Consider the following 20,626-nt stretch of genomic DNA (forward strand, 5'->3'; position numbering starts at 1 on the left):
GAGCATGTCTCGGATTTAGAAACAAATGGCGAGTCAAATTTTACGTTGTATGTCGAAAAGATCGTGCGTCGAAGCAATCGTATGTCGAGGTACCACTGTATTTCAGAACTTGTGCAACACAACGCGCCTACTGTCCGCCGCAGTTGACGCCATTAACAACAGAACATTAAAAGACAAAAGTAAAATCTCTACCACACAAATTTCACTGTGACGTGAGCCACGCGGTGCGTTCAGGTACAGCACGCAAAACACAACGGCCACATTAGAACCCGATTCGTTACATTATTACAGGAAATATTATTCCGATTCTTATTTATAATTCATTTGTTTAGCTATGTTTAATTGCCATTTGTAATGGTACCAGCAGTATTTATTAAGGATTTAGTGTTGGTTTTCGGGCAGTGGAACAAATTAATGGAACTCTAATGTATTCTTATGGGAAAATCCTGCTCGACATACGACCATTTCGTATGTAGAGGTACCACTGTACAGTATATGTTTGTGAATAGTGTTTATAGTCTGCATGTGTTGTTCTATACTTCGTGATCAAGTATTCATTGCCTAATTGGACACCAATGCTATTGGTTACCTCATCTATAGCTTATTGCTAATATTAAGACGTTGACTAATTGAAATACCGTATTGGCCCAAATATAAGACGGCCCTGATTATAAGACGACCCCCTCTTTTTCAAGACTCAAGTTTGAAAAAACACTTTTTGAACACTAAATTAATTTTTATACAGAAAATAATTACAGTACATCTGAAACAAATGATTATAACAATATTTTTGAGAGAAAAAGCATGTTATTTTGTCTGATTCAAATCTTGATATATGAACATTTAAATATGTAAACTAAAGTGCAATCACATTCGTACATGAATGGCTTCTGGAATTTAAAATGTAAATAAACCAATCTATTGTGATAAAACAACAAAATTACAATAACTGCATTAACCATCAAAGTGAAGTCTAACTGTTACTGTTGTCTTGAAACAAATCTGAATAAGGACAAACATTGCAATAAAATAATTCTAACTGGTTAAACTAGTAGCTGAGATCTGTCATGACAGAACATCGCTTCAATGATATATGGCGCCATCTAGCGTTTTGAATGGGTATAATGTCTGACTGCGAATATAAGACGACACCCTCTTTTTCAATCTTATTTCAATGCAAAAAAACACCGTCTTATATTCGGGCCAAAACGGTAAAATATGGTTTTAGATTTACAATATTTATTGCTCTCAACTGGCAGTGATAAGATACAAATCTTAAAGCCTCCTTTTGAGCAATTGGTCCGCCACAGTGATGCTTTTTGTCAAGTGAGTCACTAACCATATCCCAAATCATTACTCAAAAATTGAAGCAACGACTCATCCAAACGACAGCTCTCATTTGGGAAAACTCGGGTCAACTGTCCCTCAAGGCAACATTATATATACAACCCACGTTTTGGTTTAAAAGGAATAAATAATAACTTCTCTGCCACAAATTAGTTTCCTTCTATTAACTCACATTGTGCTCCTACTGAGTAGAAGAAGAAAATAATCCCTGGACGAAGCCTTGCTGCAAGCTAAATTCTGAATGATAATGAGGACTGAATTGATAACAAGCATGAACAAAACAACATATAAACAATGCTGAATTAGCTCATGAAAACAACACCATGGCTGCAGGTTAACTGTGTGTTACTTAAAAGAAAGGTTTTGTGACCTTTCTCATAAAAATAATTTGGACAGTAAAAGGAGAAACAATTGAGCAGGAGAAATTGCAAAAACAGGATTTTCATTAAACCTATTTTAAATAGTTTCTTATCTGTGTGTAATCCTGTGAGAAAAATAAAGCTGTTCGATACAAATAGTTCAACATTTATCATCGTCTCTTTCAAGGACGTCACTTTCGCCTTCGGGAAACAGGTGTTAAACCTTGCCTGAGGTCTGCGCTACACTGACTGCTTTTTTATTTTTGTTTTATTAGTTCAAGTTCGTTAACTTTATATCCAAGTTTGATATTCACAAGGAAAAGGGGCGGACTCTTTGTCATTATTACTGCTTTTTGGCTTCAAATGCATCTCTCGAGATACAGCTGCAGTCAAGGGCGTAGATTTGCATAGGGATGGTAGGGACATGACACTACCAACTTATTAGGATGCTCAAATTGTCCCCACCAACTTTTAAGCAACCTTATTGGCATTATATCATGAGTTCAGTTATATGGATAATTTAGATTGTCTTTCCATATGTTGTATGGATAGAATTGACCCTACCATTATTAAGTGAATTACTTTCATTATTTTCAGGCTGACATTTACCCCTTTTTACTTGCTGAATGTGCTAGTCTTTTTTGTTCCCTAAAATACACATTTGATTGGCTGATGACATGACCCCCCCACACACACACACACTCACAGCCCAGCAGAAATACAACAGGTCGACAACATGCCACTTCCTCCGACCCCTTCAAAGACGATGGATATTAGAATTTTATTTTGGCCAGCAGCACCAGCAGCAACCATGTAAGTAATATAAAAAGACAACAAATGTTGTGGAGGTGGGGAATACACCACTAATTTTGCTACTGAAAGCCACATTGGCTGAAAGACTAGCATCACATTCGACATATTTACATAAAATAAGAGCTAGCTGCCCATTTTTTTTTGCTTTTAACCAAGAACCAAGACTGTTTTACGTTCATATCTATAAACAATAAAGGGATTTAAACATTTATTCACAAGAATTTTCATAGTCAAAAGTTCTTTGTTGTGATAAGGCGGTGCCACATTGGCTGAAAGACTCGCATCACATTCGACATATTTACGTGAAATAAAAGCTAACTGCCCATTTTTTTGCTTTTAACCAAGAATCAAGACTGTTTTACGTTCATATCCATAAAAAAATCAGGGATTCAAGCATTTATTCACAAGAATTTTAAACGTAAAAAGCTCTTTGTCTGTGTTTCCACTTGGTCAGATTTGACGGCTCCCCTATGGGCCCCCTATGAATCAGCCCCGTGTCCCGTGAATATATTATGAAGTCTGTGAGTTAACAATGATTGACAGACGTTAAGGTTTGATCTTTCTTACCAGAGACGCTTGTAAGCCGAAACCTCAAAGCGCTGCATGCGTCAATCATCATTTAACGTGTTAAAAACTTCCTGTGGCAACTCATTGTGTGTAAGGGAGCAGCATTTAATAAAGACAAGCATTTTTCTACTTTATTCTTTTTTGAAAATAATTCGGTGGGAAATTAACATGTCCAAAACATATAATTATTTCATTTGAAGTGCTTAAAAACCATTTATTAAAATATATTTATATATTCGTAAATGTTTTTTTGTTTGTTTTTAATTATACTTTGGGGAAAAAAAGTGAAAAAACATGGCTGATGTGTATCTCTTTCCAATGCTAAATCTGATTAAATACATTGAACACACACACACACACAAAAAAAATGGTCCCCATTAACCGTGAAAAACGAGGGATCACTATAACACTTTTTTAGGGCAGCGTCATCTCACTTGACACCTGTAGTTCAGTGTTTTCAGTTGAAATGTTGACTGATACTCTTTAAGTTAAGGTCCCCAATTTGTTGTTGATGTCTTTTAGTTTGGTAAATTGCTAAATGAGGCTAAAAGTGGGCTTTTCTGAATGGCTTTTGTTGACCAACCTCTTAATTAGTCATCAATAATGAGTTGTTTTGTGTGTCTCTGCAGTGACAGCGACTGTCAGTAGCCATTATTGACGCCCCTCCCTTGTCTCCATGTTAAATCCCATCCAACCAGGACAGCGTTCTCCTTATCCATCGTGCCACGGGGGGCCTTGTCGCCTACCCGTCACCTTGTCTGTCCATCTGCCAGGACCAGGCGTTGGGAACGTGATGGCGAAAGCCGCTAAATGCTGCGCTGACAGTAAATAGCTGTGGTAAACAAGTCGTGACGTCCCCGGCGCTTTTGTCTGGCTCATCAGCACACAAGCTGGAACACGCCCTTGAGCCATGACAATGACCCGCCATCGATTAACCACGGCGCCAACGATAACACCTCAGGGACAGGCGGCCTCCTCACAACATTAGGGACACCTGCATTTTTTAATGAGATCTAATACAGAGCAGCTTCAAAAGTGTGGTCTCTAAAATGTATTTAATTTTGAGGTATTAACCATAGGCATGTTGATGACCCCAAAACACAGTTTCAGCAATAAAATTAACTTACAAGAATGTTTATAATAAGTTGAAAATGAGTGTTTTTTGTTTCCCATTATTCTTGAGGGGAATTCCAAATCAGGCTGCTTAGGCTATACTTTTCGCCAAGATCGTCATCCATTGACTATGGTGCGCCCACCGGTGCTGTGCCAATGTAGTTACCCTAGTCGAAAATTGTATCCCCTAGGCGGAGCCATTGCGCTGCACTGATTTCCGTGTTTTGGTGATGTAGTTATCTACAAGGTTTTAAAAACTGACCCATCCCTAAAAAAAATGTTTTTTTTTTTTCTGTCATATAACGGAACATACGTACGAACGTAAAAAAGTAGGGCTGTCAAAATTATCGCATTAATGGGCGGTAATTATTTTTTTTAATTAATCACGTTAAAATATTTGACGCAATTAACGCACATGCCCCGCTCAGATTAAAATGACAGCACAGTGAAATGTGTACTTGTTGTGTTTTTCGGACTTTTGTCGCCCTCTGTTGGCGCTTGGGTGCGACTGATTTTATAGGCTTCAGCACCCATGAGCATTGTGTAAGTAATTATTGGCATCAACAATGGTGGGCTACTAGTTTATTTTTTGATTGAAAATTTTACAAATTTTATTAAAAAGAAAACATTAAGAGGGGTTTTAAGACAAAACTTCTATAACTTGTACTAACATTTATCTTTTAAGAACTACAAGTCTTTCTATCCATGGATCGCTTTAACAGAATGTTAATAATGGTAATGTCATCTTGTTGATTTATTGTTATAATAAACAAATACAGTACTTATGTACCGTATGTTGAATGTATATATCCATCTTAAGTCTTTCCATTCCAACAATAATTTACAGAAAAATATGGCATATTTTATAGATGGTTTGAATTGCGATTAATTGTGATTAATTACAATTAATTTTTAAGCTGTAATTAACTCGATTAAAAATTTGAATCATTTGACACCCCTAAAAAAAAAGGCAATGTTTCACTGTTTTACTCGTATGATGACCTATAACTGTTATTATTGTAATTCAAGTCCTGTATGGAGTTTCTCCAGTTTAATAAACGTCAATGTCCAAAATATATAACTGCGGTTCTTTTCTGGCTTCAATTAATGGTTTAAGTCGACATAACTCATAATTAATGTGTGTGGGTTTGCTCCCGCGGCCAGGGGACACAATTTTGTAGGGGGGTAACTTCATTGGCAAGACACCGGTGGTGGCTCAGTTGTACAATTAGCGTCTTTAGTGGGGCAAATTGAAACTAGCCTCTCCATTTTGACAGTGGTCTCTAGCGTTTAATGTTCCACAATTTCAATCATTGGTTCTTGCTCAGTAGTTGTTGTCACTTTTGAAAGCTTAGGTTTGAAAAAAATGACGTATAACATTCTGGCCTCGTCGGTCCTCGGGTGGTTTTGGCTAAGCAAAGCAAATGACTGTCCAAGGTGCTAGTCACATGATCTGTTCGAAAAACAATTTTGACCTATTACAAAAATATCTTTTTTTGTTAATTTCATTCATTTTGTTTGTTTTATTACTTAACAACTTTTATAGACAATATTTTACCGGAAAATTATTAATTTTAAAATCATATAATGTATAGGAAAGTCAATTACATGCAATGACACTTTTCAGGCCACCAGGGGGGGCCTGCCCCCCCCCCCCCCCCGAAAATCCGCTTATGGTATTAACAATACGTTTAAGGTTATAGCTTACACGACTGTGTAAACCTAATGAAGAAAACTTTCTAATATTTTTTGTGAGATATAATTAGGGACTGTTTCTGCGACTAAAAAAAAGACTGGAGACAAAATGGCGGACGAGACGCCGGCATCGTAAAGTCGAAATCACATAGGCGAGTACGTCGTAACCTGGGGACTACTTGTATTTCTATCCGTCCATTTGTTAGTGTTTGCTTTTTGTGTAAGCTTCAGCATAATTTTTTCCCTCACCTCACCCACCAATGTTGTGTGCAACCAACTGTGTCCAGGTTCACACATACGTCATCACTTCCTGATCCAGACCCTGCAGTGTCCCCCACCCTGGCGAATGGCCAAACAGCAGTCAGGGCATCCTCTGTGTCGGCGATAATTCATCCCTCCGATACCGAAACACCCACTCGCAGAGGAGGAAGTTCTCCTTCAGAAACTGACCGTCCATCGCGAAACCTCCTGTAATGGACAGTGAGTCGTGACAAGCCAAGCTGAGTAGCCATCTGCTCACTGTGGGGTCCGCAAGATATTTTTGTCGCCGAGCTTGCCTGGCGAAAAAAGATGGGACTGACGCCCAGTACTGCTGATAGGAAAAATATGTGTGGAAAGGTGTTTGCGGGGGAGGGAGCATCGAAAACTTTTCTGAGGTCAAAACGAACATCAAGGATATGAGATGACTAATCTGTCTGTTCTGGTCTGTAAGAGATGGTATACTGTGATAACATCTTTGCAAGAATGACCATATATTGTATAACTGAAGTGTCACAGGAACAAGGCCAAGCTGTTAAAAAGGAAAAGAAAGTAGACTTTTTGGCGTTCATTTGTGGATCACAGTGTGCAGAGGGACTTTGGGGTTTGAACTCAGCTCTGGACTTTACTGCATGGAGCAGTGTTGTGTTCATTAACGATGACTATAACAAAATATTTCGTCAACAAACAATTTTTTTCATGACGATGAGATGATAGCGAGCTAAAAATGTGTTTTGGGAGACCGAAACATAAGACTAATGCCATTTTTCGCCTGACAAGACGGGAATGATAAAAAATGTGCAATAGTTTCCGTCACATGTTCACAATGTGTGACATTTTATGTGTAGTTAGCCTGCATCGTAGCAGTGTCTGGTTGAGTCAGGCTTGTGACGTGCTGCTGCTCTCCAGTTTCCAGGCTTGCACACACTGTAAGATTTGTTTTCTCATCTTGCCCAGAGAGATTATGCAATGTAACTTTAGCCTTTAAAGGTCTGTGCTGGCAGGCAAGGCAAGGCAAATTTATTTGTATAGCACAATTCAACACAAGGCAATTCAAAGTTCTTTACATCACATGAAAACCCACAAGCAAATATAAAATGATTCATCAAAATCACATTTAATCAAAAGAAAGTTCAAACAAAGACAATTGAAACAGGAAATAAAGTTATGCATGAAATGAATAAAAGCAAATGGCTTGAAATACCGTATTGGCCCAATATAAGACGGTGTTTTTTTAAATTGAAAAAAGACTGAAAAAGTGGGGGTCGTCTTATATTCGCTGTCTAGACGTTATACCCATTCACGACGCTAGATGGCGCCAGCTATCATTGAAGCGATGTTCTGTCATGACGGATCTCAGCTACTCTCAAGTTTAACCAGTTTGCATTATATTATTGCAATGTTTTTCCTTATTCGGATTTGTTTCAAGACTACAGTTAGAGTTAGACTTCACTTTGATGGTTAATGCAGTTATTGCAATTTTGTTGTTTTATCACAATAGATTGGTTTATTTACATTTCAAAAACCAGAAGCCATCCATTTACGAATGTGATTGCACGTTAGTTTACATATTTAAATGTTCAGATATTAAGATTTGAATGAGGCATTAACATGCTTTTCTCTCAAATATATTGTTATAATCATTTGTTTCAGATGTACTGTAATTATTTTCTGTATAAAAAATAATTTGGTGTTCAAAAAGTCTTTTTTTAAACTTGAGTCTTGAAAAAGAGGGGGTCGTCTTATAATCAGGGCCGTCTTATATTCGGGCCAATACGGTATATAAAGAGTTACGGATATGCTGTGATAAACAAAAGCATTTTTAGCCCTGAATTAAAGGAGCTAACAGTTTGAGCACACTTCAGACCTTCAGGTAACTTGTTCCAGAGGTGAGGAGCATAATAATGCTGCCTCACCCTGCTTGGTTCTTGTTCTTGGAATATGCAGAAGACCCGTTCCAGACGACCTTAGGGGTCTAGATGTCTCATAGGAATCTAACAAGTCAAGCATGTATTTTGGTCCAAGGCCATTAAGTGTTTTGTAGACGAGCAGCAGTATTTTATAGTCTATCCTTTGACTCACTGGAAGCCAGTGTAGCGATTTCAAAACCGGTGTAATGTGGTCCAGCTTCCTTGTATTTGTGAGGACTCTGGCTGCAGCATTCTGTACTAGCTGCAGCTTCCCGACTGATTTTTTATCAAGACCTGTAAATATACCGTTAAAATAGTCCAATCTACTGAAAATGAATGCATGCATAAGTTTTTCCAAGTCTTGTTTAGTCATAAGCCCCTTAATTCTGACTATATTTTGTGGGTGGGAATAAGCAGATTTAGTGAAAGACTTTCGATGGCTACCAGATATTAGGTCTAAGTCAATAATTACGCCAAGATTTCTGACTTGATTTGTAGCTGTAAGTGGCATTGTGCCAAGGTACGTGTTTATCTTTGACCTTTCCTTTTTTGGCCCAAAAATTATCACTTCTGTCTTCTCCACATTTAGCTGGAGAAAATTCTGACACATCCAATCATTGATTTGATGAATGCATTTACTCAGAGAGACTGACGGACTGTAATCATGCGGGGACACAGAAATGTAGAGTTGTGTGTCATCTGCTTTGGAGTGATAGAAGATCTCATACTGTTCCATGAGCTTCCATGTAACTCATAGCGTTAGCATTAGGCTAATGCTAATGGCGAGCGTCCTCTAAAGTCTCGGACAACTTTTTTACATACAGTTCGTGGCGTCCAGGTGGGTATTTATTTAATCATTGAAAATAATGTTTTGTTTTCCTGCAGAATGTGTATTATCACCAAGTTGGCGTTGTCCTTGTAGACCAGGGGTGGACAAACTATTCTACAAAGTTGCCGTAGCGGGTGTCGGATTTTGTTGCAACCCATCATGAAAATGAAGGAAAACAACATTGATTCAACGTTGTTCCAATATTATTAACACTAGAACTCCCGGGGGGTTTTTTTGGCTACAAGGAAATACCAGAAAGGCGTCAAATGACCCCGATACCAAACTGACTACGGGCTTTGTCAAACAATAGACCACTCAAAGAAGCAAACAAGCAGGTCACCCCCAAACACACTCCTGTAGAGTCGTGCCTCGGTGTGAGGGGGGGGGGGTTCAATTCGGATAGCTGTAATTAGCATCTTGAATATAAGAGAGAGGGGTGGGATTCTTGGTGGGTCTTGCAAAGGAATTGGCTCACTCTAATGTGAGCGCAAAGAAGGCGCAGAAGGAAAAATTGCTTGGGCAACAACCTCTAACACCTACCCCCGGGAAAAGGGCAAAGTGTCATATGTCGCCATATAAAAAAGTTTAGTTTTTAATACACCGTCCCTTGCAGTGTAGGCAAACTGCAGCTTTTGGAAGATGTAAAAAGGTTGTCCGCCCAATTGCCTGCCTGAGCGGTCCACTGTCCGACAAGCAACAACTGTTTTGTCCAGGGGGAGAGAAAATGACCTCTAAAGGTGTTCATTGCCTCAGACAACCATCCAATGGCACCTTTCTGTCTCCATACAGTTTACATACACATACAGTACTAGTATATGAGATATACTGTAAGTCTGACCACAATATGCTTCCACACATGAAGTTGCATGTTGCATGCATGAAGAAAAAAAAGAAAAGAAAACCTGACTAGTATGTTCCATTTGGTTTACACAGAGGATAAAACTGGAAGAGTTGAAGGGACAAGTAAACACTTAAAAAGAAAAGTCACATCCTGTCATTTTGGTCTATTTTATGGTGGCTTTTTCAAGACAACCTGTCTTCTGGCCTTGAAAGTGACAACAGGCCGGCTAGAATAACACCAATTTACCCTTCCCCCATCAGCCAAGGCACCCCTGCCCTGCAAACACTCAAGATGCTTGGAGCAATTGAACCCTGTGGTTTTGCGAGTGTGAATGGGAATCACTAATGAGGACAATAAATCTCAAAAAAGATATGCTGATTAGGGTCAGACGATCCTTCTCTGGTTAAAAAAGTGATTTGTATCAACTGATCCAACCTTAGTAGTTGTAGTGTTAATAATCGAAATGATGTTTAGGTTTTGTAAGAATTTCAACGTTGGAACAACATTAATCGAGAGTGCAAAATTGATGACAAGTCAACGTCAAGTGTCACCGTTGAGTCAACGATATAAGATCGACAGCAGATAATTGACTCAACATCTTTTGAATTTAGGTCTGCTATGTGGGACTACTACGGCACCTAAAAAACCCCACGTGTACTGTAACGGAATATTAGTAATATTGATGATGTTATCTTGTGAAAGCCATGGTTAGTTCCATACTTACCTTTTTATTGTAGTCAAAACTCCAAGGCATAAACCAACAAAATATCTACTTAAATACTAGTCTTGTACTTGTAGCATTCACGTTTTTGATCAATGCATCATGTCACAGCATTGGTTCACATCAGTTGTGTACACATCTTTGGTCATTCAGGTCATTCTCATCCAACAGATGTAAAACCGACCATCCAAAAATCTATATCCGTATGCCGGCTGTTTCAATCAAACTCCTCTCTGACAGACAGATGATTCGACGGATATCACCAACAAGGTAATGGCGTGGAAAGGAGACAAACGATGTCGCCGCATAGTTCCATCATGTAGCAGCGTAATGAAGAATGGACATGACCCCCAAGATAAACTATCCCGTGTTTTATATTTGTCTGGTTTCCACGTGCAATATGTATGGATGATGGGAGTTTAGATAGAGAGGCGGCCTCGCCTCAGGTGAAATGTACGGTGTGTTACGGATATTGTCCTTATTTATCTGCGTTCTCCGCATCCTCTCGTTCTTTGTGATTGGACACATGGTCGTCTTTGTGTGCTTCACTACTTCTTCATTATCTCAACCTGATTGCCATCATTACTTGGCCCACAAGCCTAATGATCCCAGACTGAGCAACAACACTCCTTGGCCCTCAGCCTTTTTAGAAAAGCAAAGCAGTTATTGATGTTTTTTTTTTCTCGAATGTATTGAGGGATGGTGATGTGTGCGCTCAGCCGTGAATTCAAAGTAGGTCTCGGCGTATAAGTAATTGCTTATGTTTGATTCATGGCGCCATCATATAGTTAGCTTTTGCGTCGCTTAATCCTGGATGAGCTACGTTGTTCCTTGAGGATTTACACCGCTCCCAAGTTATTGATTGTAGCTCACAATGTATCGGGAACAGCATAGGTTTCAGGCAGTGTGTTTTAAATCAATGCAGGGATGTGCTGTTTTGAATACATCATATAAATAAACATCCTTAATTACTCGATAATTGTAGTGCTGCTCCACTAAGATTTTTCCAGGGGTTACTGTCATATAGTATATTAAAACATGGACTATATTGATCCAAAACCATATCACACTCAGTGATAGTGGTTGCAATTTTTCTTGAAGTCGAGCACCACTCACATACGGTGGGCCGGAGTGAGACTCATTTTCAGCCCGGGAATTGTCTCAGACCGGCCCGCTTTATATTATTCAAAATAGGGATATTCTGTTTGCATGTTTTTCCAAGTTACCCGATTTACCCGCATTAGCGGCTACTAACACACAAAATGCCATATTGATTGATGACACCTGAAAATGTAGACGGCTACCAAAGAAAATGTGCAATAGTTACCTTTTAAAACCCCTTTGTTCGCCGAGGGCAAAAGGTGCAGGTGCTTGCTCGGTCGGTCCCTCGGCGTTTGGAGTCCCCGCCAAACATTGGTGACTACAGTTTCCGGGTCATTGCTAAACTGTGGGTACAGATTAGTAATCTGTGGGTACAGATTAGTAAACTGTGGGTACAGTTTAGTAAACTGTGGGTACAGTTTAGTAATCTGTGGGTACAGATTGCTAAACTGTGGGCACAGTTTAGTAATCTGTGGGTACAGATTAGTAAACTGTTGGTATGGATTGCTAAACTGTGGGTACAGATTGCTAAACTGTGGGTACAGTTTAGTAATCTGTGGGTACGGATTAGTGCTCAACCAGTCTACACGTGTTTTGTGGGGAGCGGGTGATCGACAGGCAGATCGGTGCAGCGTCTGCAGTAATGCGGACTCTGCACCGGTACGTAGTGGTGAAGAAGGAGCTGAGCCGGAAGGCGAAGCTCTTGATTTACCAGTCGATCTACATTCCTACCCTCAACTATGGTCACGAGCTGTGAACAAGATCCCGGATACAAGCGGCCGAAATGAGTTTCCTCCGCATCTTCCTTTGTGAGGTGTTACGAGCCGAAGATTCCACAGTTACGTGTTGTTGTCGTATCACACGGTGCAAGTTGAATTCTTACTACTTTAGTTGTAATCCTCTGTCATTTAAGGCCGTGAGCTCGTTGCATTAAAAAATTGCTATTTTTGCACATTTTTCAGCTTATTTTACAAGTGCTTTCCTCTTTTTAATTCTTATTTTTTCAGTTCCACCCTTGCTCTTTTTATCCATGATCCGAGCACCAAGCTAGTAGCTAATTTGGCTCAAAACAGACTCCGATTAGCGGGCGGAGCTGCGTTTTTTATTTTCGCCTGCACATGTCAGGATGCGTCCGGAAAAAAAAAAAATTATATATACAGTGTATCACTAAAGTTAGTACACCCCTCGCATTTCTGCAGATATTTAAGTATATCTTTTCATGGGACAACACTGACAAAATGACACTTTGACACAATGAAAAGTAGTCTGTGTGCAGCTTATATAATAGAGTTAATTTATTTTCCCCTCAAAATAACTCAAAATATAGCCATCAATATCTAAACCCCTGGCAACATAAGTACACCACATGGGAACTACGTATTCTTAAATGTCCAAATTGAGTACTGCTTGTCATTTTCCCTCCAAAATGTCATGTGACTCATTACAAGAGTGCTGTCAGCATTGCTGCAGAGATTGAAGGGGGGGGGGGGGGGTTAACTCCCACCACCATGCTTGACCGTAGGCATGACACACTTATCTTTGTTCTCCTCACCTGGTCGCCGCCACACATGCTTGCGACCATCGGAACCAAACAAATTAATCTTCGTCTCATCAGACCATAGGACATGGTTCCAGTAATCCATGTGCTATGTTGACATGTCTTCAGCAAACTGTTTGCGGGCTTTCTAGTGTACCATCTTCAGAAGAGGCTTCCTCCTGGTGTGACAGCTATGCACACCAATTTGATGTAGAGTCTGAGCACCAATAGGCTGACCCCCCACCTCTTCAATCTCTGCAGCAATGCTGACAGCACTCCTGTAACGAGTCACATGACATTTTGGAGGGAAAATGACAAGTAGTACTCAGTTTGGACATTTGAGGATGTACGTAGTTCCCATGCGGTGTACTCACTTTTGTTGCCAGGGGTTTAGATGTTAATGGCTATATTTTGAGTTATTTTGAAGGGAAAATAAATGAACTTCATTATATAAGCTGCACACAGACTACTTTTCATTGTGTCAAAGTGTCATTTTGTCAGTGTTGTCCCTTGAAAAGATATACTTAAATATCTTCAGAAAAGCGAGGGGTGCACTCACTTTTGTGATACACTGTATATACTGTGTATATATACAGTGCCCTCCATAATTATTGGCACCCCTGAAGAACATGTGTTTTTTAGCTTCTAATATTTTTTAAAATTCAAATAATATGGGACCTTAATGGAAAAAAGAGAGAAAAATCCAACCTTCAATACAAGGGCATTCATTCAGTGTGGAAAAAATCCCACATAAAGAAAAATGTATTTGACATCAAATAATGTGTGTCACAATTATTAGCGCCCCTGGTATGAGGTGCTTTTCAGCATGCGCATCTTTTGTGGCATGCCAGACCCACTTAGAGTGTTTGTTGCCAAAAAGCTCAATCTTGGTCTCACACAAAAATACACACGGTCCCAGGCTTCAACTGGGACCATGTGCTTTGGTCAACAACAAACACTCTAAGTGGGTCTGGCGTGCCACGAAAGATGCGCATGCTGAAAAGCACCTGATACCCACTGTGAAGTATGGGGGTGGGTCAGTGATGCTGTGGTGCTGTTTCGCTTCCAAAGGCCCTGGGAACCTTGTTAGGGTGCATGGCATCATGAATGCTTTGAAATACCAGGACATTTTAAATCAAAATCTGTTGCCCTCTGCCCGAAAGCTGAAGGTGGGTCGTCACTGGGTCTTTCAGCAAGACAATGACCCAAACCATATGGCCAAATCTACACAGAAATGGTTCAACAGACACAAAATCAAGCCCCTCCCATGGCCATCTCAGTCCACAGACCTTGTTTTGTTGGCAAAAGGGGGTTGTACAAAGTATTAACACCAGGGGTGCTAATAATTGTGACACACATTATTTGATGTCAAATAAGTTTTTCTTTATGTGGGATTTTTTCCCCACTGAATGAATGCACTTGTATTGAAGGTTGGATTTTTCTCTTTTTTTCCATTAACGTCCCATATTATTTGAATAAAAAATTATTAGAAGCTAAAAAACACATCTTCTTCAGGGGTGCCAATAATTATGGAGGGCATATATATATTTTTTTTTTGACGGCCCAAGGGACAGCGGTAACAGCCTTTGAGTAATACTCACTGTCATGAATAAATACAAAACAAACATTATAATAGTATTAAAGATTTGTGTAACCTGGACCGGCCCTCCTGTCTGGCTGGCCCACCGGGATTCGTCCCGATCCTCCCGATTAGCCACTCTGGGTCTGCTCACATACCAGTTTTATCAGTTTGCTATGTGCTGATTTTTTAAAACTCAAATGTTCATTCACACTTAGTGGTCAAGTTGGACCACTTTCATGCATGTTGTGCCTGATGCTGATTGCGCGTCATAGTTTTATGGTTATCCTGTGTGATATGGCAATGACCAATATTTGTGATTTTCACAATGTGTTTCCCTGAGGAAGACGAACAACTTAACTATATATCATCAGACATGAGGCTGGGCATGAATGTGGCTCGGACCTTCTTGGATTACTACAAACTCAACAACCTAATCGCAGACAATGTGCCAAGTCACCTTCAAAGGTAATGGGGCCCGTTAAGATTTATTTTTCCTTTACTCTTTAAATTACTACATACAATTTTGTAATCTTTAACAATTATGTCGGTTCATACGATTTTGCCCACAGTTCTGAAGTGACGTCTCCAGTAGATGGCGATGTAGTGGACAGAGAGAAAGAGCATGTCAGGGACTAGTGACACAGACAGCACCATGGCACCAGGAGGAGCATTCACTGCTCATCATTTTGACAAGATCAACATCTTTCTGCCTCGAGACATTCATGGAATAAAACTTCATTTGCTCCAAATTGTATTCATATGATTATATGTAAATGCATGCCTTCCGAAGCTCTTTAAATATGCATATTGATGTCTTAAATTTACTGTATAAAGGTGTTGCTTTTCTTATTGCAAAAATAATGTATACAAAAGACACCAGTGATGCAATATTTTTGGCAGAAAATACAATTAGGTAGTTCATCAATCAAACACAACAGTTTTGTAAAGATCTGTAACTTATTTGTTACTACATTTTACTAGTATTCGTGATCGCTGAAGGTTAACCAGCTAACCTGATTATGACACTCCATATTTATTTGATGTAATTTCTGTTTGTTGAATTTTGTGACATTATGCCTGGTATTCTTTACGCTCCATTTAAATGAAAAACAATATATTTTTAACCTTAGAACAAATACAAATACAATATACAAACATGGGGTGATTGATACACACAGTCAGCAAATTAACATGAAATAAATTAAAGGGGGTTATTTTCAACACAAGCTGTATTGTTTGCAAAGTGTCTTGGTCCTTATAGCCTTGGGATTCAAAGAGAAACTTCAACCACCCAAGTATAAAGAAAACATTTTTCCAAAAACATGAAAATTTGGTCTTTGATTGACATATTTTACACAGTGAATGTGGACTTTTGCCAAAATTGAGATTCATAACATGTATTTTATCTATTTCTAGATTTTCAAGGTTTAATAGGTCAAACAAAATATGTCTAAAAACATTTTCAATGGTGGCTCTACTTTGGAGTTGGTAAAATTGTTCAGGTAACCCCAAAAGATGTAAGTACACTCTCAAAACAGAGGGAAACGGTTTCCTCTGCATTTGCAAAGAAAGAACATAATGTCCTAATATTAATTTAAAATTTTACCATCGTTGCCTTTACAGGACAACACCTGTGAAGTATTTTGAGTGTGATTTCTTTATTTCTTAATTGATATTTTCTAGGCAAAAGCAAAGTATGTTTCCATTCAATATTTTCGTATTAATTATAAAACAAAATAAATAAATAAATAATTAAAAAAAAAAAAAATGTTAATTTTTTTTTTTTTTTTTTTTTTTTTAAGTCAACAGCTGAGTCGTGTGTGAGGTCAGACATCTTGGTCACATGATTAGCTGACACCATTCACTCCTTCTGTTTGGTAGCCATGACAACGAGTTGTCTTTGTCAAAAGTGTTCTTAAATGGCCACGATGAAGAAGGTCTCCTTTTCGCGACGGCGCGGAAAGTCTTGGAAATGTACGGTGTTGTTGGACATTCACTCAGTAAGTGCACCATTACTACGCAAAAATAAGCCGTTTTGTTATGTAGCAAGTTTAACATTCAGGCAAATCTCACTCCGGGGATTTACGTCAAGTTCTTGTAGCGAGTGAAATGCATTTTAGCATCATACTTATACCACATGCAAATGACAAACTTTAAAACGGAAGATAATTATATTTTCATAAGAAAAATGCAGGCATTTCAGTGTCCGCCCCACTTCCTGTTTCAGAGATTTGCGCATGCGCTGTACTTGCGTGCCTGTGTGCACTTGCCAAAATAGCATTAAGCTACTCCCAATACTTAAACTTGCTATAAATTATGTAACATAACGTGTTGAATTATAATTGAATTAAAAATATTTTTAAGAGATGTGGCTGCAATTCTACATCCCATAATTTCCTCACATGTAGGGAAACCTGAATTAATGGTTCTCATAGAAAAAAATCGTTTTGGTGGAATCTTCACTTTAAACTACAGATGCAGCTGTATGTCATCTATCATAGGTATGTGTGACAAAAATGAAAAGAGATATTAAAGATATTAAATACATAAGTGTTTGGCGTTATTCAGTGCTAAATCAATTATTTGAAACAAATTATTATTGTAACATTAATCCATTTCATTTTAATTCACATTTGGATGAATGGGTATGATTCAAGGGCGGATATTCCGGGGGGGATGGATGGGACACGTCCCCCTCCTCAACTAACCTGCCACCCCCCCAATAATTTGGGCCACAATAAATATTGTTGGAGCTGTAGAGTTAATTCAAAGTAAAATATATTCAGCTGTCATTTTAGTAGCACAATAATGTGGTATTTAAATATCGGAATCTTTCTCTCACCCCGCCGTTCTCTGAAAATGGTTTAGTCCACTCCACACGGTAAAGGCTGAACTCCATACCATCAGCCAACTTGAGGACTTTCTCGCTAAATCTTGCAACTTTCCAAAATCTCTTGGCGACTTTTTTTTTTTGTCAAATGCGGCTAGCGACAAATCTAGCGTCTTGATCCGTTTTTTTGTTTGTTTTTTTTAACTCACTTTTTACTTCTCCCACGATGTTATTCCTCTCTCCTACAATATCCATTACAATTATATGCAAATTGCCAATTATGCAAATTAGATTATGTCACCTAGTAATTTTTAGAACAACCGAAAGCTACTTTCCTTACTGGGGATTTGGCAACATGAGTGCCTATAGCACACCGCTGCAGGATCGGGTGAGACAACCACTCACCAGCACAGACAGCCACGCAAGTTCTAAAATATCCCATGAACTAAAATCTCGGAAGTTCAGAAGCGATCTGCATCATTTGTCCTGCATTGTTCAAAGGTCTACTCTCCATTAGTGTGCTGTTAAACTAAGCTAAAGGTTAATAATAGCTAAGCATAAGGTGACAGTCACAGACAGAGAGGTGAGAAGAGAGGAGCTGCCAGTAATTAACTGATATAACACTAACTTTCGAATTGTGCGACCAAATTAAATCTTCCAATTACTCAAATGAAAAAAAAAATCCACCTTTAGTTAATTAGTCTGTTAGAAGTGTGTATCCCACCTTCATGAACACCTTCATATGAATTTGTAGGTCACGTGTCAGGGCGTGGACCTCCCCAAGACAGGCGATATCTTCTTAAGTGTTTGTATTATGGGTCAGTGTAGGAAGACTTCCTGTTTTCCGCCACGCTTCCCATTACACTTCAACCAGCGTCTGGTTTTTGAAAAGGTGAGAATGATGACGCTGACTTAAAACCTAAGTTGCTGATATATAATACAGCTGATGGGAGAGGCCTTTTACCAGGCTGTCAGTCTAACCTTGTTTACCGTATCGATTTGCTTCGTCACCACGCAACGTGCAACACCAGACTTACACCGATGTTGTTGACCCCTCTGCAGTCGCTGACCTGCTAAAAGGTAAATGGCCCTCTTGAGATTTCCCTCCTAATCTCTTGAGTCTTACTTCCTGTGCTGTGCAAGCATACAAGCTATTAGCTTCTATCTGCACGGACTGTTCCTATATGTGTGCTTTTTTTCTCTCTTAGCTGACACAACATCTTTTCAGCTGATTCAGTCGGTGTCTCCAGGTGAGCATTTTGAGTGTGTTATGTCCAAAAGGCCATGTGTTTATATGTGTATTTTAATTTATGCCGTGTCAGAGAATAAGACGCTAGCCACCATGGAGCAAAACAGCCGAGACTTCCTGAACCCTGGGCCTTGTCTGAGTGCCGCTGAAGACTCCATTTTGAGAGATGTCTCGATGATGGAAACGTCCTCCAAGTTATATGTAGGCTGCCTTCACACAGCCAAACATTTTTTTTGTCATTTCAAAACATTCAGCTATTCAGAAGTTGGCGCTTTAAAGAAACACTTGGTAGCTTTTCAGTTTTTGGTCGGTTTTAGCGACACCTGTGGACAAAAGCGATAGAGTTTTGCCTTAGGGAAGACTGCATTTCCCATGAGGACCAGCGCACAGCCATAATGTCGTAAAATCATCAATCAATCAAAAATCAATCTCCCAGTCGCCTGCAGATGGATTAAACAACATTTCTGTTTCCAACAGCTGTGTGAAGGATGAATTTTAATGAGGTAACGAATCCAGTTGTGGCTAAACAATAGCAAATGACGGTTAGCAAATGTGTGGCTAACACCCCCACCCCACCTGAACTTGTCGAGTTCAGTTGAGGTGGGGCGTCATGCCAGTGAGTGAAAGCAATGCGAATGTTTATTCTGTAAATCCTGCTAGCCTGCCTTTTTTTTTCCTCCCCAGACAAAACCGTTTGTCTCTTGTTGCTCTGCCACCTTTACAGGATTTGCACGAAAGCGTACGCATCGACTTCCGTCTTTATAATGAATGGGGAAAGAGGGGAGTAACGTATGCCGTAAAGCTATCGGCACATTTGTAGTTTGTTGTGTGGCAGGGTTCCTGCCACCCTCCTCAAAGTTAATTAGTGCCGGTAAAAGCGATACAGACCCCCTCAAGATATACAGTGGGGCAAATAAGTATTTAGTCAACCACCAATTGTGCAAGTTCTCCTACTTGAAAATATTAGAGAGGCCTGTAATTGTCAACATGGGTAAACCTCAACCATGAGAGACAGAATGTGGAAAAAAACTGAAAATGACATTGTTTGATTTTTAAAGAATTTATTTCCAAATTAGAGTGGAAAAGAAGTATTTGGTCACCTACAAACAAGCACGATTTCTGGCTGTCAAAGAGTTCTAACTTCTTCTAACGAGGTCTAACGAGGCTCCACTCGTTACCTGTATTAATGGCAACTGTTTTAACGCATTATCAGTATAAAAGACACCTGTCCACAACCTCAGACTCCAAACTCCACTATGGCCAAGACCAAAGAGCTGTTGAAGGACACCAGAGACAAAATGGTAGACCTGCACCAGGCTGGGAAGATTGAATCTGCAATAGGTAAAATGCTTGGTGTAAAGAAATCAACTGTGGGAGCAATTAGTAGAAAATGGAAGACATACAAGACCACTGATAATCTCCCTCGATCTGGGGCTCCATGCAAGATCTCACCCTGTTGCATCAAACTGATGACAAAAACGGTGAGCAAAAATCCCAGAACCACACGGGGGGACCTAGTGAATGACCTACAGAGAGCTGGGACCACAGTAACAAAGGCTACTATCAGTAACACAATGCGCCGTCAGGGACTCAAATCCTGCACTGCCAGACGTGTACCCCTGCTGAAGAAAGTACACGTCCAGGCCCGTCTGCGGTTCGCTAGAGAGCATTTGGATGATCCAGAAGAGGACTGGGAGAATGTGTTATGGTCAGATAAAACCAAAATAGAACTTTTTGGTAGAAACACAGGTTCTCGTGTTTGGAGGAGAAAGAATACTGAATTGCAACCGAAGAACACCATACCCACTGTGAAGCATGGGTGTGGAAACATCATGCTTTGGGGCTGTTTTTCTGCAAAGGGACCAGGACGACTG

The 20,626-nt window shown here is 39.5% G+C and overlaps 2 protein-coding genes across 4 annotated transcripts in view; both read left to right on the forward strand.

Annotated features, from left to right (window-relative positions):
- Positions 1-15,906, forward strand: part of agbl4 (AGBL carboxypeptidase 4) — a 754,546-nt gene extending 738,640 nt beyond the window's left edge. For both annotated transcript variants that reach the window (XM_057841339.1, XM_057841338.1), the window contains exons 13-14: positions 15,045-15,138; positions 15,243-15,906. In XM_057841339.1, the coding sequence (XP_057697322.1) occupies positions 15,045-15,138; positions 15,243-15,309 (161 nt within the window). In that variant the 3' untranslated portion in view covers positions 15,310-15,906. The remainder of the gene's footprint in view (positions 1-15,044; positions 15,139-15,242) is intronic.
- A 619-nt stretch (positions 15,907-16,525) lies between these two features.
- Positions 16,526-20,626, forward strand: part of spata6 (spermatogenesis associated 6) — a 35,576-nt gene continuing 31,475 nt past the window's right edge. The window contains exons 1-5 of one of the 2 annotated variants that reach the window (XM_057841414.1): positions 16,526-16,673; positions 18,258-18,395; positions 18,535-18,583; positions 18,712-18,753; positions 18,826-18,953. In XM_057841414.1, the coding sequence (XP_057697397.1) occupies positions 16,593-16,673; positions 18,258-18,395; positions 18,535-18,583; positions 18,712-18,753; positions 18,826-18,953 (438 nt within the window). In that variant the 5' untranslated portion in view covers positions 16,526-16,592. Of the gene's footprint in view, positions 17,175-18,257; positions 18,396-18,534; positions 18,584-18,711; positions 18,754-18,825; positions 18,954-20,626 lie in introns of both variants that reach the window. The other variant, XM_057841415.1, reaches the window with a different exon arrangement.

This window comes from Corythoichthys intestinalis, chromosome 7, assembly GCF_030265065.1.
Source record: "Corythoichthys intestinalis isolate RoL2023-P3 chromosome 7, ASM3026506v1, whole genome shotgun sequence".
In the NCBI taxonomy this organism is placed as follows: domain Eukaryota; kingdom Metazoa; phylum Chordata; class Actinopteri; order Syngnathiformes; family Syngnathidae; genus Corythoichthys; species Corythoichthys intestinalis.